This window comes from Manis javanica, chromosome 12 (assembly GCF_040802235.1).
Source record: "Manis javanica isolate MJ-LG chromosome 12, MJ_LKY, whole genome shotgun sequence".
Lineage (NCBI taxonomy): Eukaryota > Metazoa > Chordata > Mammalia > Pholidota > Manidae > Manis > Manis javanica.
The window spans coordinates 83,655,577-83,681,698 of NC_133167.1; the positions used below are offsets into that span (position 1 = coordinate 83,655,577).

The 26,122-nt window shown below is 38.3% G+C and overlaps 1 protein-coding gene across 2 annotated transcripts in view; it reads left to right on the forward strand.

Moving 5' to 3' along the window:
* The window catches only part of KCNU1 (potassium calcium-activated channel subfamily U member 1), a 265,469-nt gene that overhangs the window by 237,063 nt on the left and 2,284 nt on the right, over positions 1-26,122 (forward strand). The window contains exons 8-9 of one of the 2 annotated variants that reach the window (XR_012123910.1): positions 22,439-22,535; positions 25,687-25,911. Coding sequence is in view for 1 of the 2 variants with exons in the window: in XM_073218915.1 (XP_073075016.1) it covers positions 22,439-22,535 (97 nt within the window). In the remaining variant the exon portion in view is untranslated. The remainder of the gene's footprint in view (positions 1-22,438; positions 22,536-25,686; positions 25,912-26,122) is intronic. The other variant, XM_073218915.1, reaches the window with a different exon arrangement.

Below are 26,122 nucleotides of genomic sequence, written 5' to 3' on the forward strand. Positions count from 1 at the left end.
CACACACGCAAACAGTAGAACAAGCAGAAAGACACACTGAAAGGACTTAATGTTCTTTGAGGATATAGTGGATGTGCAAGCATCCTGGAAGGAGCACAGAAGCCTCTGTGATCTGAACTGTTCAGCAGGCCCCTTGGAGTCAGAGAGGAAGACAAGGAGCCCTGGGGAGGTGTTCAGCCCCCTGTGGAGGGGGCAGGAACAGAGGCCTCGAAGGACTTATGTAACTGAGGCGAGCTGTGCACTTGGGAATCCTTAGCTGCTCCTCCTCTCATGGCACCAGGCAGCTGCCAAATTGCCACAGGAGCCCCTCTGCAGAGTCCAAGGCCTGCCACCATTGCAGGAGAGAAAAGTGACCCACTAAAAAGCCCTTGTTTATAAGAGGAGGGGACAGTATGTGTGAATTTTCCTGCTTACGCTCCCTGCGCACCACTGCATCCACTCTGAGCAGTTCTATAAAGGACCAGCATACTGTAGAGGAACACACAGTAGGCAGCCTAGGTGACAGGAATCTAAAGTCACCGCTTTCTGTCTCGGTACTTTGAGTCCCTTAGTGTCCCATCATCAGATAATGTGAGTGAGAATATGCTTCCTGTTCTCCTCATGGTGTTGCTGTGAAGTCCAATCATACAACACATACCCACACACACTTTCAAGTTGATTGTCTCCTACCCCTGTCGAAGGTAGTCATTTTAATCACCACTTTGCAACCAGACCTTTGCCTTCTCTCTGCATTTTCTTGAGTTGATCTCTCTCTCTCTTACCCATCTCCTCATCCCCCGATCCCTTCATGTCAAGCCCTGCCTCCACTATCTCTTAAAATGGTTGCCTTTCTGGGAGTGATGTGTAGGCAGTCTGAGCTGCAGCAGAGAGCAGACCCTTCTCTTGTGTGTACTTCTCACTCCCTTGTCTCTCATCTCTTTTCCTATGTCATCATTCCAAGGACCTTCCATACGAAATTCTGTTTATTTGTCACATTTGCATGAGGGTGCCAGCCGGACACACCATGTCTCTTTTACTCACTGGCAGCCTCGTAATTTCTCTACACTAAATCTTCTAACTGGAAAACCAGAGAGGAGATGAAACATGATCATCTAAAGCTCTCTCGAGCTCTATCACTTTCTCCTGTTCCAGCCGCCGTATCTTGAAACATCCTCGTAGTAACTGATTTCTCTTTGGGGTTCTTGGCCTTTTCTGGAGAGAAAGATTCCCCTAATGATAATAATTGCCAAATCTCTTTCTCTGACAAATTCACATTCAAAAATAATACCTCATGCAGAGTTTACAAATCCTTCTCCCCCTTGTTTTAGTCTTCCTTGTTTTAATAGGGGTATCATAAATGTACTAAAACCATTAAGCCACACATTAAAGTATCTTAAAGGTGTGTGTGTCTGTTGGATGTGAAGTCAGGAAGAGAGGCGATATTATCCAGAGTGACCTGACATAGTAAAGTTTCATAGTAATGTCTAATTACTACTCCTCACCTCTTTATTATTAATTCCACAATTCAAGCACATAAAATAACTTAATCATTTTTAGAATTTGCATGACTAATGGAGTGAGGTCTGATGGAATAAGGATAAGTTTCATAATTAGGTTTTGCTGGGAAGTTGTGCAAACCAGTCTCTTTATAATTTGGTCAGCTCCTGATTTTTAATGAGGGCACCGGGAGTGACTGAAGCCTCTGGCAGCGTTCACTTCATGTTTTAATTACCCACAGTAATTCTGACAGTTACACACATGTCATAAATCACATTGTAATGAACCATAAAGAAAGTATATTTAATTACTAGAGAGGGAGTTCTCAGATTAAACAGGTAGATGGAATGTGCCGAGATGTGAACCGTGTTTGAAAACTGGGCGGCCTGATTCTGTGATGTGGAAGAACCAGCCCCTGAAGGTTGCAGTACAGGGAATAAGGAAAGCCAATCCCCGATTCCCAGCTTTCGCTCCAATGTGGAAAGAGCTTCGAAGTCATCACTCCTGCCATTCCAATAGGAAAGAAAACTGAAGAAACTGAGAATTAAAGACTTTTCTTCATCTGTCAGACAACTGAGGATACAGGACAAAAAGGACAAAAAGCCATCACCTTGAAATCTGGAGAGTCACAACAGAGATCCGCTTAGGATCTAGGGAAAGAGCCACTGGAACTGTAAACTGGTATGAACACTTAAATGGTCATTTTGATGAATTACTGGAGGTTGAATGCAGACTAGGTGGAGAGTGAAAACTTCCTGGGTATTCTAGACTTAGAGGGACCTCCACACTTTTGGGAGTTTCATGCCTTCAGGAATTCTACCACAGTGAAGAGCCCAGAAAAATTCCCTCAGCAACTCTGGCAGTGGAAGAGAAAGAGTAACTACAGTGAATATACCCAGGGGGTTCTCTGTAGCAAAGGCCCCTCTCCAGGGGAAAAGATGCTACCAGTGCATCATCTCAGGTGTAAGAATGGCGTTTCTCCCAGTCGAGCCCCCTCTAGCCTTCCCTTCTCATCTGAGGGGAGCAGGGTGGAGCTAAGATACAGTTATGAAAATCACAGCCCCAAAACAGGGCCACTGAAAACTGAAATTCAATCACATTATCTTCCTCTATTCTGTGCATTACTACACCGGCAGGGCTCCAGTGTAACAGTGTGTCACAGCTGAAAAAGGGACAAGGTGCAGACTGTTCAAGAAAGGGTTCTTCCTGAAACATAAAGACAATAAGGAGACAAAAGCAAGGACAGAGGAATCTGAAGCCTTTAGAAACTACAGCTACAGGAAACTTAACCACAGGCCACTGCTAACCAGATCATCATAAACCTTACGCTATTACAGACCCACTTACCTTATTGGTTCCTATTGTCTAATACATCATATCCCTTTGAAAAAAAAGAAAATTACAAAGCATGCTAAAAGTCAAGGAAAATAATGCTATCTAAAGAGACAAAGCACGTATTAGAACAAGACTCAGATATCTCACCAATTCGGAATTATCAAGACAGGGAATTTAAAATGAGTATGATTAATATGTTAAGGGCTCTAATGAAAAACATAAGCAATGTGGAAGAACGAACGAGTAATGTAAGCTGAGAGATGGGAAGTAATACTGGCTGAGAACCTGCCAAAATGAATGACTCCAAATCTCAGATCCAGAAAGCTCAGAGAATTCCAAGTATGATAAATGCCAAAACATCTATAACTCTGCATATCCTGTCCAGCTGCTAAAAAGCAAAGACAAAGAGAAAAGTGTGAAAGAACCCTAAGGGAAAACACAACCCATGTGTGGAGGAACAAGGATAAGAATCACAGTGGTCTTTTTGTCAGACACCATAACAAAGAGCACAGTGAAACATTGAAGTATTCAAAGAAAAAAAACCCATCGACCTAAAATTTTATATGGAGTGAAATTTTCCTTCAAAAAGGAAGTAAAAGTAAAGACTTTCTTGGACAGACACAAGCGTAGGGAATTCATTACCAGAAAGCCTTCCCCTCAAGAAACATCAGAAGAAGTTAAGAAAGTAAAAGTATTTTCAGGAAGAAGGAAAATGATATAGGTCAGGTCAGGTATGCCAATCTAAATAAAGAAAAGAAGAGCATTACAGAAGGATTAAATGAAGGTAAAATAAAAATATTTTATTTTTCTTATTCTTAATTGGTTTAAAATAAAGCTATTGAAAATAAGTAAAATTGTATTGGGTGATTGTAGCGTATAGATACATGAAATGAGTATCAGCAATGTCATAAGAGATTGCAGGGAGGAAGCGGGAATGCCGTCTTAGAAGCTACCAGCATTATGTATGAGGAAGTATAGTATTATTGGAGGTGGACTGTAATAGTTAAAAGTGTATGCTGCAAATTTGCAGGGAACTCTTAATTTTCAAAAAAGAAGTAAAGTAATATGTTAAGAGAGGAGATCAAATAGAATCATAAAATGCTCAATTAAAACCAGAGAAGCCAGAAAAAAAGGGGTAGGTGAAGAATAAATGCAATAAACAGCAGACGATTACAAACATGGTAGACAATCCAACTATTTCAATAATCACTTTTAATAAGAATGGTATAAATAAAACAACTAAGAGACAGTCTCAGACTGGATAAAGAAACAGAATCCAACTATATGCTATCTACAAGAAGCCCACTTTAAACTTAAAATTTAGGTAGGTTAAAAATGCAAAGATGGAGAAAGATAAACCACGCCAACACTAATCAACAAGAAAGCTTAAGTAGCTATGTTAATTTCAGTCAAAGAAGCTTCCAAACATGGATACAAACATTCTATAATGATAAAGCAGTCAATCCTTCAAGAAGGTATAATAGTCCTAAACTTGTACACACCTAAAGACAGAGCATCAAATCAAAATACATGGAGCAAAAAATCATTAGAACTGAAAGAGGAAATAGATCCACTCTTCACTGTTGGAGACTTCATGACCCCCTTTTCAGTAATTGATCAGGTTAGCAGAAAATCAGTAAGGATATAGTTGGTTGGAAAAGCATTATGATCAACTTGAACTAATTGATAGTAGTAGAATACTCCAACAACAGAAAAATACACATTCTGAAGTGCACAAAAAATAGACTTCATTCTGGTCCCTAGAACCTACATTAACCAAGTATGTTCTCAGATTAAACTGGAAATCAGTAACAGAAAGTTGGAATTCCCCATATATGTGGAAATAAATAACACATAGGTCAAAGAAGATGTCTACATGGAATTTTTTAATGTTTTGAACTGAATAAAAATGAAAATGCAAAATTAGTGGAATGAAGCGAAAGCAAATCCTAAAGGGAAATTTATGTCATTAAATGCATATATTAGAAAAAAGGAAAGAATTAAAATTATTAATCTAAGCTTCTACTTTAAGAAACTAGAGAAAGAAAAAATTTAAGCTTAAAGCAAGCAAAAGAGAGATAGTAATAAAATTAGAGGATAAATCAAAACAGGAAACAGAAAAAGAAAAAAGAAAATTAACAAAACCCAAAGGTAGTTGGGTAGAAAATATCAATGCAATTTATAAACCTCTAGCCAGACTAAATTAAAGTGGGATTATTAACTACTAATGCCATGAACATGAACTAGCAAGTGAAATAATGCAAGAAAATAAAATAAAAGTTAATACAGATTAGAAAGAGAATAATTCAGGAATTCCATGAACTCTAGGCAAAGAATTTGGTAATTTAACTGATACGGCACAGTTCCTTGAAACACACACAGAGACATAGGTAATTTGAATATGCCTATATATATTAAATAAATTGATTCAATGATTAATAGTCTCCCTCCTCCCCCACAAAAACCCAGGTTTTACTGGTGAATTCCACTATACGTTTAAGAATTGATACCAATTTTCCACAGTTTCTTTCATTAAAAAAAAGCATAATGTATAATTCCTAACTCAAGACCAGCATTACCCTAATCCCATAACCAGATAAAGATATAAGAAAGGAAAATAGTAGGTTAATAGCTCACAGAAACACAATGCAAAAATCTGCAACAAAATGGAGGCACTTGAAATGTAACAACATATAAAGATAATTATGCTCCATGATTATGGAAGGCTGATTCACTGAAATTAAAACTGAAGTCATTGAAATTCAATCAGTGTAATCAACTACTTCAACAAACTACACAAGAAAAGTCAAATGATATTTCAGTCAATGCATAAAAAGCATTTGACAAAGTACAACACTCATGATAAAAAAAATCTAAGCAAACTAAGAAAAGAGAGAAACTTCCTCAACTTGATGAAGAGAATCACAGAAAACCTACAGGTAACATCATACTTAACAGTCAGAAACTGGATACGTCCCAATTAAGTATCAGGAACAAGGCAAGGATATACACTCTTAATCACTCCTATTTATCAACATATTTGATGTCCTAGCAAGTGAAATAGTGCATGAAAAAAAATAAAAGTTAATACAGATTGGAAAGGAAGAAATACAGCTATCTGTCTTCATAGATGACATGATTGTCTCTAAAAATCCCAGAGATTCTACAAAAATATACCTATAGCTATTAAGTGATTATAGCAAAGCCACAGGATATAAAGTTAGCATACAAAAGTCAGTTGTTTTCCTAAATACCAGCCACAAACAACTGGAATTTGAAATAAAAGAAAATACTATTTGCAGTAGTATATGTATAAGCCTCACAAAGTTTGTATGGGTCTGTTTTTAAAACAAGAACAAAAAATTTGGAAGCAATTAAAGATCTAAGTAAATGCATAAATATTCCATGTCATAGATTGGAAGACTCAATATTGTTAAGACGTCAGTTCTTCCCCAGCTTCATCTGTAGATGCAGCACATCCCCAGTCACACTTTTAAGTGAGCTATCTTGTTGATACTGATAAACTGATTTGAAGGTTTATTTGAAAAGGGAAAGATCTAGAATAGCCAACATAATACTGAAGAACTCCCCGACTGCAGAACTTACCAGAAAGCTACATTAATCAAGACATCATAGTATTGGTGAAAGAATAGACACATCAAACAATGGGACACATAACAAAGCTCAGAAATAGGACTACAGCAATATAGTCAACATCATGATGTTTGACAAAGCAAAGGAAATTAAATGGAAAACTGACAGTCTTTTGAACAAGTGGTAATGGAACCACTGTATGTCTGCATGCAAAGAACAAAAAGTCTAGATGTGGACATGTCACCTTTAACAAAAACTGGCTCTAAGTGGATTGATTATATAGCTAAACATAAAATACAAGTTATAAAATTTCTAGAAGAAAATATAGGAGAATGTCTAGGTGAACTTAGGCTTGTGGATGAGTTTTTAGATCAAACACCGAAAGTACAATCCAGAAAAGAAACCATTGTAAGATCATTAAATTGAAATTGATTAAAACCAAAGGCTGCTGCTCTTTGAAAGATACTGTTAAGAAAATGAAAAGATAAGCAGATTGGGAGCAAATATTTGCAAAACATCTATCTGATAAAGGACTTGTATCCAAAATAAACAAAGAAAGCTTGAAACTCAGTAAGAAAACCCAATTAAAAAATGGGCAAAATAACTGAAAGGACACCTCAACAAAGAAGATAAATAGAAAACATGAAAAAATGCTCAAATCAGTGTGTGTGGGGCACGGGGAGGGCTGTACAACACAGAGAAGACAAGTAGTGATTTTACAGCATCTTACTACGCTGATAGACAGTGACTGTGAAGGGGTATGTGGGGGGGACTTGGTGAAGGGGGGAGCCTAATAAACAATGTTCTTCAAAAAAAAATGTCAATAGTCTTTATGATACTCTGCATAGGCTCCACATTATGTGTATTTTATAGAATTTGGGAATAAAAGAAAAACTAAATTTGTGTTATTTCTGTACCCTGTGTAGCCAGATTTGGTGTGCACATGTGTGAGGAAATAAATGTGAAAAAAAAACAAAGTAATAAACATGCAAAGCTTATCACTTCAAAAAAAATGCTCAAGTCACTTATCATTGCAGAATTTCAAATTAAAATGAGACCCTACTACCTACCCATTCATTTGGCTGGAACTCAACAAAACAATTATCCAATTGTTCCCAAGGATGCACAGTAGTAGGAACTCTCATTCATTGTTGGTGGGAATACAAAATGACAGTCACTTTGGAAGATAGTTTTTGGTGATTTCTTACAAAACTAAACACAGTCTTACCACACAATCCAGTAATTGTACTCCTAGGATTTTACTCAACTTCTTTGAAAACTTAGGTCCACACAAGAACCTGCATGTGAATGTTATAGCAGTTTATTCCTAAACACCAAAGACTGCAAGCAGCAAAGATATCCTTTAATACATCAACGGGTAACTGCTATATTCAAAGAATGGAATTTTGTTCAGCCAGTTTTAAAAAAGGAGCTCAAGCCACAAAAAGACATGGATGAATCTTAAATGTTTATTACTAAGAGAAAGAAGTATGTCTGAAAAGGCTTGCATACTGTGTGATTCAAATTATATGAAATTCTGGAAAAGGTACAACTGTAGTGATAGTAAAAACAAAAGCCATTACCTACCCATCAAATCTCAGGCTAAATGGTTTGCCTGTAAACAAAATGATATTTGTGTATGTTTTGAAACATAGCATGATGTCCCATTTGTTCTGCAGTGAATTTATTATATTGCAGAAATGGATTTCTTTCAGAGAATTGTCCAATACTTTGGCCTTAGTAAATGTGGTTATCAGTGTTTAAATGGGAGAGCAGGCAATATTTGTTGGTTTCAAGCCTTCTCAGAGGATGGTATTCATGTGTGGTTATTTGCCCTTCAGAATTTAGTTTTCAGCTTGATCTTGATTTGGCCTCCCCGGAAAGGATAAACACCAACCAAGCAGGCATATAAATACAACTTGACAATAAAACGACATGTGAACCTCAGTGGTGAGGCAGCCGTGGCCAGTGCATCCCTCCTTATCCACAGAGCAACAAATTACTTAGCTTCCCCAAATTCCTCATCTAAGAATGAGGTAATTACAGGGTTGTTGTAAGATTAGCAATAATAAATGTAAAGTACCTAGCATAGTGTATTTTTAGAAGTGCCCACTCAGTGCATGGTACATACCTGTTATAAAACATTATAATCTGAAATTTAGCTGAAGAACCTGAAATTAGAGCCCAACGAGTTAGTTCAGAGGTTTTTAGGCTCCTCACAGCTGCTGCATCTGTGTGTGCAGATCAGAGCCACCTCTCCAACCTATTGCTGAATGAGTTTGAGCCCAAGAGCAGGAGAAATCTTTCAGTGGGAAGAGTAGATGGGTTATGCTGACTGCAGCTCTCCCTTTCATTTCCTAGGCTGAAGGGAGTTTTTTTCAGAGAACATTTCTTCAAAAATAGTGTTTATTAAAGCCATTTACTAAATCACAGTCATATTCACCCTGCTCTCCTGATCGTTTTTTTCCCTGGAAGCTGGGGACTTTAGAGACTCTCTTGGTTTGTGCTCGTATGTATCCAGTGGTATTCATCGTATGGATTTTATTACCTTACATTTCACCTGTTAGTTCCTGGTTTGAGTGCGGGGGCACACATCTCACTAGAATCACCATGTACCTATGAATAGATAGGAATTTGCTTAAAATCATAGGTGAAAGCTGTAAGGAAGTTGAATTTTATCTTTGAGTTTGAACTTCTTAGTAATAGGAGAGATGGTCTGGACTTACTATTAACTCTCTTAAATGAATAACACGTGGCAACACAACTGGACAAATCCCAAGATACAGTCAATGGCACTCATCAGTCATTCCATCTCCAATTAGTAAGTCTACAAATACTTATTGGGAATTCATTGGATGTCCCCTGTCATTTCAGTGTTGAAGACCACTACACTAGGTGCTAGATCACACACATGATCTCTGTTCTCATGGAACTCAGTTGAACATGTAGTGCTTCTTTGTAAGCCCTAGGATATTTCAATAGCCCCTCATCTTTATAAATCTCAATGTTATATGAGATACTCATTGCAATATATTTCTAACCTCAGTGAGTCAGCACTCTTGGAATGAATCATTACAGATAGCTTTGTCTAAAACTTAATTATCTAAGTATCATTAGTGTTAATATAATTTTAGATGGAAATAATCCTGGAAAGCTTTCCAGATTATGGAAGAATGTATTGACTACAAATGAACTTCTAGATTGTTCAATTATCATTATGAATGTCAGTAATTATATGTGTTGTAGTACACAGTACAGCTATAGTTCATTAAATGGGAGGAAAGTTTTGACCCTACAGGAAAATAAATAGAATACTGTACTTTGTTCCCTCTTATTGCTACTTTTTAAAAATGAAAACTATTGAGATGTAATTCATATTCCCATAACATTCACCCTTACTCAGTTGTTATAGACTAGTCACAGAGTTGTACAACTATCGTGCATGTCTAAGTTCAGAACAGTTTCATCAGTCCCAAAGGAAACTTCATAGCCATTAGCAGTCAGTTCCCATTCACCCTCCTCACACACCCCTGGCAATCACTAACCTACTTTCTTTCTTTAAGGATTTTCCCATTATGGACATTTCATGAAAATTTGAGTGACACAATGTATGGCCTTTTATATCTGGCTTCTATTACTTAGCATAACATTTTCAAGGTTTATCCCTTTCATAAGCATGTCAATAATTCATTCCTTTTTAGGACTGGATTATATTCCATTGAATCAGCCACTCCATTGTGTTTATCCACTCATTAGTTGATAAACATTTGGACTATTTCTTTCTTGGTAATTGTATATAGTGCTGTAGTGCACATTTGTGTATATGTGTATGAACACATTTTCAATTCTCTTGCTTATATACCTAGGAGGAGATTGTTAGGTCGTATGATAAATTTATGCATAGATTTTAAGGAATCATCAAATTATTTTTCATATTGGATGCAACAGTTTGCAATTACACTAGCAGTGTATAAAGGTTGTAATTTCTCTACATCCTCTCAAACACTTGTTACTCTTTTTGATTATAGCCATCCTAGTGGATGTAAAATGATATCTAACTGTGGTTTTTATTTGAATTTTCCTGATGGCTACTGATGTTGAGAATCTTTTCATGTACTTACTGGTCATTTGTAAGTTTCCTTGGAGACATCTATTCAATCCTTTTTACTAATTTTTTAATCAGATTGTCTTTTTGTTGTTGAATTAAAATAATTATTTATAAGTTCCTAATAAAATCTTTTACCAGATACATTTGCAAATATTTTCTCACATTTCATGAGTTGTCTTTTCACTTTCTTCATGAAAGCCCTTGAGCCACAAAGATTTTTATTTTTATGATATCCAAATTGTCTGTTCTCTTTTATTGCTCTTTGGTGTTTTATCTAAGAAATATCGCCTAATCCAAGGTTTTAAAGATTTGCACCTGTTCTTTTCTAAGAAGTTATACTTTTATCTCATATTTAGGTCTTTGATCCAGTTTGAGTTCATTTTATATAAGGTATAATTTTCCCTCCTTCCCTTCCTCCCTTCTTTTCTCTAGTTGCTCTGACTTGAACCACCAGTACCATGTTGTATAGAAACAGAGTTGATAACTTTTGTCTTGTGTCTAATTTTTTTTCTGTATTCACAATACTCTTTGTCTTTGGCCTTGAATAGTTTGACTACAGTGTATCAAGGCATGAATCTCCAATTATTCTGCTTGGAGTATGTTGAGCTTTCAGAACATATAGATTAAGGTTTTCATCAAATTTGTGGTGTTTTTGGCCATTATCTAGTCAAATATTCTTTCTACCCCTTTCTCTCTATTTGTTTTCTGGGATGTAAGTTGGTACATTTGATCTAGTTTCCTGAAGCTCTGTTCATATTTCTTCTTCTTATTTTTTTTGCCATTTTTTCTTTAGATCGGATAATCTCCATTGATCTATATTCAAGTTTGTTGATTCCTCTTGCCAGCACAAATTTCTTATTGAGACCCTCTAGTAAAAAAATCTATGCAAACTTTACTTTAAAATGATGTCAGGTTGTGTTCTAGATGAGGGATCAGAAGGTTAGCCTGAAGGCCAAACCCAGGCCACCAGTTGTTTTAAATGGTTTGCTGTGGCAAAGCAGTATGTTTAATTTGCAGTGACAGTCTACCTATGCTAAAAGAGTGCAATATGCATCAACATCAGATTAGGCACCTATCATGAATAATATTCCTAATTCACAGGAAAACACTGGTTTTAAAAATTAGAAAATTTAAGAAGACTATTTCATCACAGCAGAATTTGAAACTAAAATTTGTTTATAAGTGACTCATTTACTAGCCAGGCAGCAGAAGACATTTATTAATGGTGAGTCAGTTAAATTGTGTTTAATTGTAGCAGCCAACAAATGTGTCCAGAAAAAATAGAATTGTTTAATACTATCAACTTTTCAGCAAAACAGTTGTTTAAGGAGTTGACATTGGGAGCAATAGTAATAGTCAATTAAAATACAAGGCAAATGAGTTTGAGTGGTTTCCCTTAGCTCCTTGTGAGTTGATAAATGTTACTGATAATGTTTGTAGTTGTTTATTAAAGGAGCCAATGCACAGTTTGAAGTAATTGAAAAAATTAGCCTCTGAGAATAGTTTTCTTGCACAACTACCTATGAAAAAATATTTTTAAAAGTTGAGAAAACACTACTCCAGTACAGTCTGAAGTGGAATCTGCTAAGATGTATTATAATTGTTAGTGTTAAAAATACATGTGGAGCAGAAAAAATTTCTAGTTAGACAAATTTACAAAATTGTTGAAATGGAAGGTGTGTAAATATTATGGTTATTCATCGTATTATTCATCATCAGGTATTTTGTGGAAAATATTTGAATTTATCTTGAGTTATTCAGCCAGTAGTGTCAGTGGTGAACCTCATTTGCTCTTACAGACTTCACCATTGTTAGTTATGTGAATTTTTGTCAGAAATAGAAGCTAAATGCTCTGACTTGCCGTACCACAAGAAATTCAACAGTGTGGCAATGATAAGATTTAGTGTGATTATTTTGAGCCCTTGGTCAAGACTGAAATTCTTCTGAATGATTATTATTGAACACTAAATAATTTTCAAAATGCAGCATTCACTGCAGGTTTGATAATTTTTCTTAATGAAATTAACCTAAATTGAAAGACAAAACAGTGCTCATTTGTGAAATTTGTTCTATGATAAAGTCATCACAGTGAGAATTATCATTCTTTGAATCACAGTAATATCAGGCTGCCTTATGCACTTCCCATCATGACAAAAGTTAAAACAATAAGTGAGATCACTATTTCCACACAAATATGCAGTTGATATATTTTCTGATCTCAGTTCCAGCAGGGACTTTTTTTTTGGACCTTGATACAAGTGCAGAGGAAATTTCTGTATTTTTAAGTTTATTTAATTGTGCGATTGAGGACTTACCCCCTAACCTTCCATTGTAAGTGATTAATCTGCCATATAATGACATGTTAAATGGAAGATATTGAGAGAAGAGTCTAACAATTCTGTAAATGCCTTCCAAGTGATGGATATGCTCAATTAGAATCATATGCTCATGGAGCATTATGAGTACTAGGTAGTACCTTTCTATGTGAAAATACATTTTCAAAGATAATATATGTCAAATCTTATTAAGAGTCAGCACTAACATATGAACATTTGCAATTGATTTTGATGATAGAGAAGACTATCATCAAATTTGAATTCGAATTAAGGAAAATCCCTTTAAAAATTCCTTTCTTTTCATTAATAGATCTGTAATATAAAAAATTATACTTATATTTTGAATATCAGCAATGACATATTGTGAACATTTATTTCTGTCTTATTATAGAACTATCTGTATAATGTCAGTTTTTCCTCTTGGTCTGCAAAGCTTAATATAATTACTGTCTGGCCCTTCAAAGAAAAAAATTTCTTGATCCTGTTTTAGATGGTTAAGTTGATCAGTATGACATCAGATGCCTATAAATAATAGCTAAAGACTGATTTTAGGATAATTCTCCCAAGGCATTAATTCTTATCTCAAACTATTATGAAAAGTTTTGAATTTAGATGAAAAGGGAAATGAAAAGTTTGGAAAAGTAGGGGTATAAATAAAGAGTGCCCACTTAAAAAGCAATCGACTCTTCAACTATATAATCTGTTTCCTGCTGAAAACCCTTCTCCCCAAAAAAAGATCATAGAAGATAAAGAAATCACAAAGTGGAGTAAAATAACCATTAAAACACCTTATCTTTGGTTTAGTCCTAGCATTTTGAGTGAAAGAAGATGGGTTCCTGTCAGATGGTCAAATGGAAAAATTCAGGAGATTTCAGAGCACATAGTTTCTTTATTTTTTCACAGTGTTGAGAGCTCAGACTAACTTGGAGATTTTGATATGGAAGAGACAAAGATGATAGAAAAAGCATTTTCATTCTTGCAAAATAGTCAAAACACTATTCACCAAGAAGGCAGATTTATATTAAGTATCTGTATAATTCTATGCAGATGCCAATTTATTCTAATCTATAAAGGCCAGAGCTTCTTAGCTGAAAATCACAAAGCACCAATGCAGCCCTTCTGTTTGGTCTACACGGGCGGAGAGGAGGAATGTGTGTGCGCTTCTGCTTGGTGGGTGACAGGTGGTGGAACATGAGGTGATCTTGCCCCTGCTGTGAGATGTAACAACAAAGATCCACGTCAAAACTCACTCAACCACATGCACAATGGCTCCATGGTGCAGGAGACATTTGAGTTAGACGTCAGAAAGAAATTTTTGCCAGAAGTGTGTGTGTGTGTTTGTGTAAACATTTGTATGTTTGGTGGTGATTTTTAAATTATAGGAAAGTTCCTGGAAAGTTTGTAGAATCACTAGGTAAATACTAGAAAGGCAATAAATGCCTTCAAAAACTTCCTTCTGGACGTTAAGCAGTAGGGGTAAGAGGTGGGGCATCAGATGGTTTTGTTGGTGCAAGAGGCCTCCTTCAAGAAATTCAGATATGAATGTCACTGATAGCATCATACACAGCACAAGTCAAGACTTGAGGCACGGCAGAAACTTAATTTCAGATTAGAGGGGAACAGAACAGGATGATCATTCTGCTTCTTACCCTCTTTTGTTCTCATTCATCCTCAACTTAAAGAGCTAAAACCCAGGGAACATCTAAGTAAGCGTGTCCATGACCTTCCAGTGACTCCTCTTCCATCTCCCACTAAAAATCCTGCCTCCTCCCTCTCATCCCTAATAACAGCCAGACTTTAATCACTAATTCATGTTAAAGAACCCTAGCCACAACCTTTTCCCTCCCACCAGAGACCCCTAATTCCAACTTTTCACCTTTCATCAAGGCATGCCGCTTCTAAAACTAGCCTTCCTGTAGCGTGAAGAGCAGAAGGAGGGCCCTGTCATGAGCAATCCCAAGTGGCCCCCACCTCTATTACGTCCATTGCTCCTTGACAGGTCACTGGTGCTAAGGAAAATGCTTTAACAGTCAGGATGCCTTTTTCAACAGGCTAACCTCCAGTGATGGCTTCCAGATGTGAGCAAATTCTAAGAGTCTCTGGCCCTCAACTCATCATTAGGTCTTCCCAATGTTTCCAAAAGTTCCTAATCACCAGTACACCAGCAAATATCTCCATTTCAACATTCAGCAGTAGGAATTTCAGAGAAACTAAGGAATGTGGATAAGAAGACTTCACAAATAAGTTCATCTTAAAAATAATCCAGTAGTATTCCTGTGCTCTGGGATTATATTTATTTCTTCTGCACAGCTTGTACCTTCCAATTTGATACACGTCTTTTTCTCTCTCACGTACACACATGTGCACACATACAGTCACACAATCACACATGCACACTCATAGCAGTAACATATTGATGGATGCTGTTTCTTTCCAGTCCTAATTTCTTTTGGGGGCTACTACTGCTAGTGATTGCCCAGACCAACCCTCTCGCCCCACTGCATAAGGAAGACATTTTTGTCATGCTAATCTCTGACCCAGGTTCAATCCCATCAAACCTTAGAAAGTACATGAATACAGTGAAACATGAGCTAGTTTTCATATACTTCAAATTCCTACTTCCCACTGCCATATCCTGCCAAAAATGTAAAAATCTTTTGCCTGAAATTTGCATTTGTTTCAGTAATATGTTTTATGATCGAAATATCAGAGTAACTGGCTTACCTGTTCAGTTCCTAGTCCATCGGACTGTATCCCAAATTCTGTGGAAGGAAAATATTTTTCATTTAGGTCCACCTCTATGTTAACTATGTCACTGGATATTTAGAAAATCTGTGGTTTGGGGAAGAGGACCTGATAATACAAGCTCATGCTGGAAAGACTGACTGAGGAAATTGTTTCCATGGTATGTGAGACTTGCCCCAAGCTCAGAGCTTCTCTTTCCAGGGCATGAACTCCAGCCTTTATTAAAGGTACCTGCAACTCAGGGTCACACCTCATTTGTCCTCACATTGTAGGAAATCCCAAATGCAATATCCATAAAATATAAAGGGCTTTAAATAGGGGTCTGTCTGGGGAATGGGTGAGGAAGAGAGAAATTGTCTTTTTTCTTTTTCTCCTTGATCTTCTGTCTGGTAACAGTTTACGTTCTGAGATGCCTGCATGCATGTTTTCACAGCAAATGCCCTGCAGAAAGCTGACAGTTTGTACTCCTCAGAAATAAAGCACAGCTTAGCAGAGAGATGCTCATATGTGAGCTCAGATGTGGGTTTATCTAACAGGAACACCATCCTATTCTCGCCTTCACCTCGGCTGAGGCCACCGTGACCTCGTGGCTCATTTCCAAGCAGGAGGGTGGGGAAAATGTCTTTGTGGAGATTGTCAGTTGTAAACACTGAGAACAGAGGCCGTGGATGTGGGAGATGGCATCTGTAAAGCACCATTTAAAGGCAAATGGAACACTATTTACAGCTGATTAGGTTTATATTAGAACACAGTTTACATTCTCCTATGTGGACTAAGATCATGCTGAATCCAGTGATATCCTGAATTTAATGTACCCTTTTTAAAATGCCATCTACAGATTTTTAAATCATGCCTACAAGCTTTACTGTTCAAGTTTATAATTCCACAGTGACTTTGTGAAGTGTCTGCATATGCAAAGAATCAGGAGACAGGAACCAGAGAGAAGTCAGAAGATGTATTTCATTGGAAACTACTTGTCTTAAAACATGCAGGGCTCTGACCACTTTGTTGCCCTGTCTTCATAGAACATCAAACTCAGCTGTAGACACAGAGGTGTGGAAGGGGTTTTGGACCCATCATAGAAGGTTTTCTGGGTATAGTGTTTAAGTTTTTTTTTTTTCTAATTAAGGTATCATTGATACACAGTCTTGTGAAGGTTTCGCATGAGCAATGTTGTGGTTACTACATTCACCCATATTATCAAGTCCCCCCACAATACCCCATTGCAGTCACTGTCCATCAGCATAGTAAGATGCTATAGAGTCACTACATGTCTTCTCTTTGCTATACTGCCTATGTTTTAGGGTTTTATTCTTTCTCCCCTCCTTCTCCCTTTCCCACTAGGAAGTTTGCCCCATTCTAGCAGTAGAATGATCAGTTTTAGTGTTGAAAGTCATCTGTCCTGAGAAACCCCAGTTCTGAGCAAACGAGAAGGGACAGTCACCATAGCTGCTACACAGTGAATTTCTTTTTCAGCACCTTCCCTAAGCCTTCCCACATGGCAACCAAGAGGGCATGGTGCTTTGGAGGTAACCAGCCTGCTGTCACCCTATGTCACATCTCATGAGATTTAATGCAGGCTTTCTGGCATTTTACCCCATAAAGGAGTCTCAGTGAGAATATTGGGTCCAGCTGAAGGAATGCGCAGAGCCTGTGCATGCTTCCTCCTTCTCGGGACAAAGGAAATGATCACAGCAGTCCTTCTAACGGGGAAGGAGGTTAAGATTCTTCCACAGTTGCTTGGACCTGAAAGTTTCTTAGAGCTCAGAGGAGCCCTTTTCCATGTGCTCTTAGACAGGTTCCTAAAGGAATGACTATAAAAAATATCCATGTTTTTCAATCTTAAGTTTCCCTCCAAGGTAAAAATAATGCCTTGCAATGAATAACTGACAACCAGTTGAAACCCCCCAAAATGAAGTCATAATGTGGCCATAAAGGCTCATATTGTGAAATACAACTATAGTGTATGTGTAGGTATATAGGAGTGTATGTATGTACGATTGAGAGAGACAGGGAGAGAGGTACTGGCACAGGATAGAGTGGGAAACACTTATTATAAGCTTGTCATCATGTTCCCAAATTTTAGGCGATTTTCTCTTTCCCAGAACACAAGAGGTGTTTGTCAGAATTGATAGTAGGTGGATATTTCCAGGTTAAGTATGAGCTGAAGAGCTTTGTCACTGTATATGAAGTGACTGGAGAGATGGCAGCTGTAGCCTTCGAGATACAAAATCCTCACCAGCACCAAAGGCATCCTGGGGCTGAAAATATTCCCCCATTTTTGGTGGGAACTTGGTCATTACCTTCAAAGACAGTTGCAGTGGATTTTTCCAAAGACTGAACCAAGAAGGATGCTGAAACTCTTGGACACATGGGCAGATTCTTCCCCACCACTCAGCCAAGGGACTCATCCTCCTGCTAAGACTTTTTGAAACTTATTTTCATTTAACTCAAGTCTTGTGAAAAAAACAAAAACAAAAACATGGCTCTGCCAGAAAACTCTTTCCTAAGAATTTACACACCACCTATGGAGTCTTTAAAAGGCTTCAAATGGAATGGTTACCAGCCAGGCTTTCCTAACACATCCAGAATGAGGCCTGTAAAAGAGCAAAAAGAACTGTAGGTACCTTTTAAGCTTTCTAATGGGTATAGCGTGAACGGTTGGCCCTTGGCAAGTCATCTTTAAGAATAAGTCAAGCCTGTAAGTGGGAGGGGACAATGCCATTAGAGGTGCACTCTGAGAAGCTATGCTTCTTGACCTGGTGCTGAAACCTACCCCACCTTCTTACTGAGGCTTTCCTACCTGGTTTGATCTCTCTCTTTCCTAAGATGCCACCACTGGGAACCACGGGCACATGGCCCCTCACTTCTATTTCTTTAAGTTGATGGGGTTCACACAGGATAACCCTATGGGCTCAGGAGAATGGTTCCAGAAAACACAGGGGGAAAGAGCCTACCTTCCTCCGCTGGGACATGTGCAAACATGTGCTCGCAAGACACTGACTTCATGCAGAGCAAAGCAGTCCAAAAAAAGACAGGGGTCAGCAAAAAAAGCTGGAGGCTTCATGCGTGCTGTTCCGCACCTCCACAAGAGGGCTGGCAGCAAAAGCTGTTCTCACCAAGCACACTTGACCTATCAACTTCCAAATGTGGAAGTCACAGACCCAACTCTGAGGGTATTTCAAGGTTTAAGGCCTCTTAGGTGCTCCCAGGTGGAAGCACCATACTTTGCTTGCACAATAAGAAGCCTGTTTTGTGACCAGTGACCCATCCCCACCCTCATCCAAGCATGTCCTGCTGACAGCCCTCTCCAATAACTCCTCCTTTCCAGTGACTCCCACCACATTTCTTGCAACTTCTCCTTCACAGAGAGCCTCCTCAGCCCTTTGCAGGCTTCTGCCTGCGGTCAGGATGTGGCTTTTCTTTTTTGCCCTGAGTGACCTGGATGGTGCCCTGTGGCCCCTTTCCTCCCAATGGCATCTGTCTCTGCGTTCTGATCCTTGCTTCCAAGTTCTGAGACTGCCAACCCTGCACATTCTCATAGATGATTGATTGGCCTCTTTAGGAACATATATATCTGCAGGGATCATGTCATTTGCAAGGCATATGGCAGGAGGGAGCTTTAGTTAAGGGATGGTGAACTGAGCTGCATCAGATTTTGCTCTGGTAAGGACACCAGATGGATGCCTTTGTGATGAAGTGGGGCTCCTCCAGCCTTTTCTTTTATGCAGGTCTCCAACAGGTGTTTCCTCTAAGGCATATCTGTTTTCCATACATCAGAATGAAGAAAGATGTGGTCTGTGACAGCTTGTGTACATAGATCATGCTTTTATTATGATAGAAAAGTGTACAGTGATTCATTTGCTATTGAGTCAAGTTAAAATATGCTTGGGGGAAGATCATCATCTTCTATTTGTGAAAAGGGCATTTAATTTCCAGACCAAACACTCTTTGTCCATTATGGAGGCAGGGGGCAGGGGGTCGGGGGGAGGAATGAGAGGGAGAAGGAGAGGAAGAGGGAAAAAGCTGAAGAAAGTCACCAGAAGAGCAGTACTAGCAGTTGTTGGCAACTTGGTGCTGAGGGCAGAGGGCAGGAAAGCAACCTCCGGAAGGTACTTTGGATACGTTATAGTACCTGCTGAGGGGTGGCATGCAGGAAGCTACACGTGCAGAGGAAAGGAGGTCCTATGAATGAGGAACATAGTTCTCCAGATCTCAAACCTGATAAGAATTAAAACCAAGACTCCAGTCTCAGGTGTGTCCCCTGATGAACCCCTTGAACAAGCTTGGCATAAGGCCAACACCATGGCCCTGTCTAGTACCATTCAGAGAGCGTGAATGGCTCTTAGAAATCTGGGTTGGGGCTCATGACTTATGGATAATTAAGCTACCAAAGGCATGTTAATTTGAATGAATGAAGGAATCCATTTCAGTGCATGTGACCTTGAGGCTGACATTACAACATCTTCTGGCTAGGTAAGTGATTGGAATCCACTAAGTTTACAGGTCTTAAATGTAGAGGAACGTAAAGGATTGCACCTTGGCCTTGACTAGTTTCATTAGCAATTAGCTCTCTAGTTTTCCAGACCCTTCTCCAGTGCACCATACTCCCACCCCAGTTCTCTGCTGGGTCCTCTCCATCCCATTACTCTAGGTGTAACACTTCAAGCTAAGTTTAAGTAAGTTCCTTTGAAAAATTATGACTTAAGAGAGCAGTTTACAAACTGATCTTATTAAAGAGAGGAAGTTGCTTGATACTATGGTGGAATCTTTAGCCCAGGTGTTAAATAACAAGCTATATTAATGCACAGGGAGACCCCCTAACCTTACAGCACTGAGAACAATAGGTTGTATTTCTCCCAGGATGTAGAGTAAACTCTCCCAGGAGAGTGCTGTCATAGCTACTGCTAACCAGGGCTTAACCTATGGTGTGACCTGGGATAGTATTCCCAAAAGATGTTTCAAAGGATAGTAACAGGTCAATAAGTAAGCAAATAAGTAAATAGTAAAAATTTGCATGGTCAAATAAGTGTATGTAACACTGGATTATACAAACTTTCAGAGGATTTATTTTGCAAGATTTGGAGAACCTTTCATATGCTGAAGTACAGTATGAATCTCAAAGACAGGATATTTTTTTCAAACTTTGACTACAGAAAATATTTCTTAGAACCTCTCTCGTTACTAATATTCCATGGAACCTGTTCTTCCAAAAAAGTTTTTGTTAAGATAGGGTGAGCTTTTGCTGTGGTAATAACCAAGAAATTATAGTAGTTTACCATAACAAAGGTGTATTTCTTGCTCAAGTTACATGTCCAACACAAGTCAAGGAGGTGAGGGCACTCTGCTCCACACGGGCACTCGTGTACTCAGGGTGGTCATCTCTGCAGCAGGTTAGGCGAGAGCCTGAAGAATCATATGGGAGTTTTGCATGACGTCAGCTGCCACTTCTCATATTTCATGGCCATAACTAGTCATGTGGCCCCACCTAACTGCCCAATTGCTAAGAAGGAAAGGATAATTTGATGTCATGAGCATCAATACTCATCCTCAGCATTATATTCAAACTCCTGGTTTATAATCTGCTGGCTGTTTAACTTCTCTCCATAAAATTAAGAGTGGTCTTTACTGTCCTTGGCAGAGACAGAAATGCTCACCAGATATTTCAACTATTTCTTGTGTTCCTCAGCCTCCTTAAGGTTAACAGGAGCCATGTGACTTGTTCTGGCCAATGAAATGTAAGCAGAAATGATGTGTGTCATTTTGAGCCAAGAAAGTTAAAAGCCCGGCTTGGTTCTCCAGTCTTCTTGTCTTCCCTTGCCTTAGTGACTGAGGGTGATGCATGTGGCTGCGTGGTCCTAAAAGGTGGTCCTAAGAGGTCCTAAGAGGTGGAGTCTCTGTCCCCCTCAGGTTCTGAGTGGTTGTGTGGAGTGGAGACATCTGTTCACTCAAGTATAATAGATAATATCGGTGAGAAAGAACCTGTGCTGTGTTAAGCCCTTGGGACTTTGAGGTTGTTTCTGCTGCCTAAGCTAAATTCTTCTGACTTAAATAGGTCCTTTCAACCCTAAACTTTCTGTGATTCCAGAAAGGTTTCCCCTCTTCTTTAACAAGCAAATATGCATTTCTCAGGATGTGGTGGGCTTTTCAAAAGATCTCCTAACCCTTTCAGTGATTTACTGTATTACGTGATAGTCATTGTGCCTAACTGCATTGTGGGGAGATCATGTGGAAGGTTTTGCCAAGACTCAGACTAAGATTAGAGCAAAGTTTCGTCAAATGCAGGCCAGTGACAGAAGCTGTAACGAATGTAAAATGCATTAAATAAACAAGGATGTTTCAACAGGAACCCACAAGGAAAGATGTGGAAGGAGAGGGGAGGTGAACAGGCTAAGGAGGTGCCACTGATGACTCAATCTCACAGCCTTTTAAATTCTGTATGCAGATACCCAAAATGCGTCTCATGAATTCTTCCAAACAAGGGTAGCAACGTGATAGTAGCAAAGTTAAAAGCAGAAATAACTACCTTAAGGGCATGTCTAATCTAAAGTCAGAGAGAGACTGATGTGTGTAAAACATACACCCACATGTACATGTGCACACATACAATCCTTCTGGCTTTGCCTCAGAGAGCACGTTGTCAGCTGTAATGTAGTCTGGACTTTTCAGGTCTTGGTATCCTTCAGACATGCCTCTGTATTTTGAGGTCTCACAGACCCAGTGTCATTCTCCAAAGTGTGATTCTTCACTTTGGGCTCAAGGCCCTGATGCGTTTGACATCTTGGCTTTGTCGCGCCAGAGCCCCAAATGTTCTCAGGCTAACTCTCCATTCTCCCTGTTTTAGGACTTTTCTGTATGAAACGGAAGACGATTCTGACCAGCTTGACAGCAGTGGCGTGTTTCACTGGTGCAAAGCAACCCCTTTGGATAGGGTGATTCTGGTAGGTGATCTTGCCCCAAATCGCAAATAAAGCTTCTCTTAGGAGACGCCAATGGTATGAAAGGTAACAGATGTGGCATTTGAGAAAGATATGTAGTTAATATGGTGGATCGGAAACAGTTGGATGAGATTCTTCAACTACTTCCCTCCTTGACCAGTTTAGCTGAGTCAGTTATTCAGAATAATGTTCTCCTGAAACTATGCTGTTTTCTTATTAAATCTAATTAATTTAAATGCACCAGGGAAATGTACCATTTATAAGAACTCTGAAGTCTTTTTTTTCCAAGTAAAGCAACATTTTCCTAATTATTGGCTTTAAAGTTTAGATTTTCTATAGTAGTTTTTCTTAAAACTGACCATCTTTATGCCTAACACATTAGCAAGAATGTTTCACCTAGATGCTTGCCCCACCTCCTACATGGGCAAATCCTTACAGATGTTAGATATTAGATATAGATATTAGAATCCTGGCCCTGTCTCTGTTCTCAAAAGGAGACACACTAACTCAGCTCCCTAAACTGCCAGCAGCTAAGATGTAAAAATCCAGGTTCTGACATCTTTCTGGATTCCTGTCTATTCTCATTTTCTCCAGAGCTGGAAACTCAAGTATAACCTCAGTGGTTTACCTTGCAAGAAGTAGTTGGTAAATTTACCTAATAAAAGTGATTGCTCACATATTTATGAACCCTATGTAATTTGTTCAACTATGGGTAATTGATAATTATTTTTTTCCTTGCTTTCCAAAAGTAGATTAGTTGACTTTTTTTCTATTAAATACACATACTCCCAATCCTTGTGGCTCAGTGCCATTGTCCTGACATAATATGTTCCAATTTTTGTAAAAGCATGATCAATTATTTGATCAGAAGCTCAGAATTGTCAGAGCTGTCACATCAAGTAGAAGACTGTTTGGGTTGCTAAAACTCACCATCTTAGCAAATATGTCTTATTCTAAGCTAAGCAAAATAAACACCCATTGAAAAGGAAGCTAAACATGTTTTCAGTGGGAGGGAAATCTTTAGAAAGGTTGGGAAGTTAGTTGCAGATAGAAGCTTCCAAGAGACCAAGAAATGGAAATAGCAGACATTATACCCTATTTATTAAGTGTGCAGACAGGTTGCTATGATAGATACCTCCCTTATGAGCCTTGATGTGGAATATAGTTCAGAACACCATTTGAATCTTTTGATAAGTTTAGAATTGCCTCTGATTTAAGAAATTCTAAAGGTTTTGAAATGTGTGACCCTAGAAGAGAAATGTCCAGATTGCAGAATTCAGGAGGCTTTGAACTGGGTTTAGTTGACAGAAGGGTCAAGAGGAAGTGGTCAATTTAAGTTACTTTGAACAAATAGTGCATTCTCCCCTTTCCCCAAAAGCCACTACTCTTCTCAGTTGGAGACAGTTTTGTGCCACAGTTTCTTGGAGAAATTGCCTCTTAAGCTGTGCCCATTTCTGCCATGTATCTTGTTTCTAGTTGTTTAGTTCTACAGAAAAGAGCAAATGTTGGACTTCAGGCATGTTACATTACATACCGATAGAAGCGTCATTGTCCAAGCTAAAACTAATCAGATTAGTTAGAGACAATTATTTAATAGATTTGGTTAAGATTCATAGCACTCTCCAGGAAGGCTCTCCAGACAAGTTGCTTTGATTCTCCTCACAGGGCAATTCCCTTTGGAAAGAGAGTATTTCCTAGTATATGCTAATTGGACAAACTCTAATTGTTGAGATGTTAAGTGTTACTTGTTTATCCTGTTGCATTTCATCAACCCCTGTTCCATAGAAACTTGTCATTTCACTCAGCTAAGGATTGGAATAAAGGAGAATGATATATATCCATTCTGAGTGTTCCTGTGCTCAGGAATAGAACATACTCATACATGAAGTGATTTTAAATGCATTTAATTTGTTCTCTGCCAGCTTCCAAGAGTCCTTCTCTGAAAGTGCTTTTAAATGCATTTAATTTGTTCTCTGCCAGCTTCCAAGAGTCCTTCTCTGAAAGTCTAGGAATTCAGTAAGATTCAGATTGGATTAATAGTTAGAGAACGGCACTTACAAGCACTATACTTTCAATATGTTACCTAATTTCCACAACAGAATTAGCATGTTTATTTTTAAACCATTTAAACTTAAAGAAATTGAGAGTCTGCAAGGTTAACTAATTGTTCACAGTTATAATGCCAAAGCCAGAATACAAAATCCGGTCTTCAACTCCAGGCCATCTGCTCGTTCCTCTCCATCCCAGGGCCATGAGAGAAGACATGGACTCATTCCCTGCAAGAAATCAGACAAAGGCCAAAAATAAGTTTCCTACAGGAATGTCATTCCTGTTTCAAAAATTACATTTATGATTTTTAGACGTCTCTGTGAATGTGGGGGAAACTTCACCAAAATATTGTTGAATATATTATTTTGTTCTAAACTGAGAGATATAGAAGAGATGTTAAACAATTTATGATGCTGATAATAGTAATGAGACAATGCTTATAAAACGTAATACTTTTGGATCAAATGGAATTCTTATGACCTTCTCATTTCTTTTTGTGCACATAGTGAGTTTCCTCCACTCTGGGAAGAGTCCATTAAAACACATGAAATTGCCAATATTCAACTACTTTTGACCCATAAGAAGGCAATTTCATTTATTTCCAAATGATATATATTTTCTTACATAGGAAAACCCACTGAAAACTGCAACATGTTGTAAGACTTGATGTAATTTTCAGGGCTCACAAAAAGATGTAAGTTCAACAATGGAATTTGGATTATTTTAGTTTTTCTTTGGACCTTGCTACAGTGCACAAAGTCTAAGAACAGAATGAAAATAAGAGATTTTCACCATTTGGTTCATTGATTTCACACCTTGGAATGAGGCTGATCTCAGTTTTAATTGATGCACTACAGGCTAATTCCAGGCTAATAGAGAACTAAAGAAAGTGAGATAAGGAAGTCCACAGAAAGATAAAAACTATAATTATCCCACTGTGGATAAGTTCCATTTCTTATGAGCAGTTTGCAAATGTCCTGTTGTCCTTACGGAAGTTCTCCTATGGATGCACCTAGAAGACGTGGGATGAGGGGAAGGAGCCCTCTTTAAAGGTCCCTCAACTTAGTTCTCAGACTGACCTTAACTCTGGCATGCTTATGCTTAGAAACGAACTGATAAGACAAAATACAAATTTCAAAACCACGTGGTAGCATGTGTCTTCGGAGATGCCCACTCAATGCTGATGGAGCTTCAGAATTTTGTGATGCCCTTGAGAACTAGCAACTATACCCGGCAGGAGCTGAAGGACATTGTGTTCATTGGCTCTCTAGATTACCTGCAGAGAGAATGGCTCTTTTTCCAGAATTTTCCCCAGATATACATTCTGCCTGTAAGTATCACTAAGGGATAGTGAATATTTATAATGATAATAACACCAACAATAGTTGTAGCACTAATAAGAATAGTAATAATAATAATAGCTTGCAGTTATGTCAGAAATCAGCATCTGGCACCAGGAACTGTTCTAAGCATTTTACATATATTAACTCATTTAACCTTAAAAATAACTCTATGGGGTAAATTTTTAACATGTTGAACGT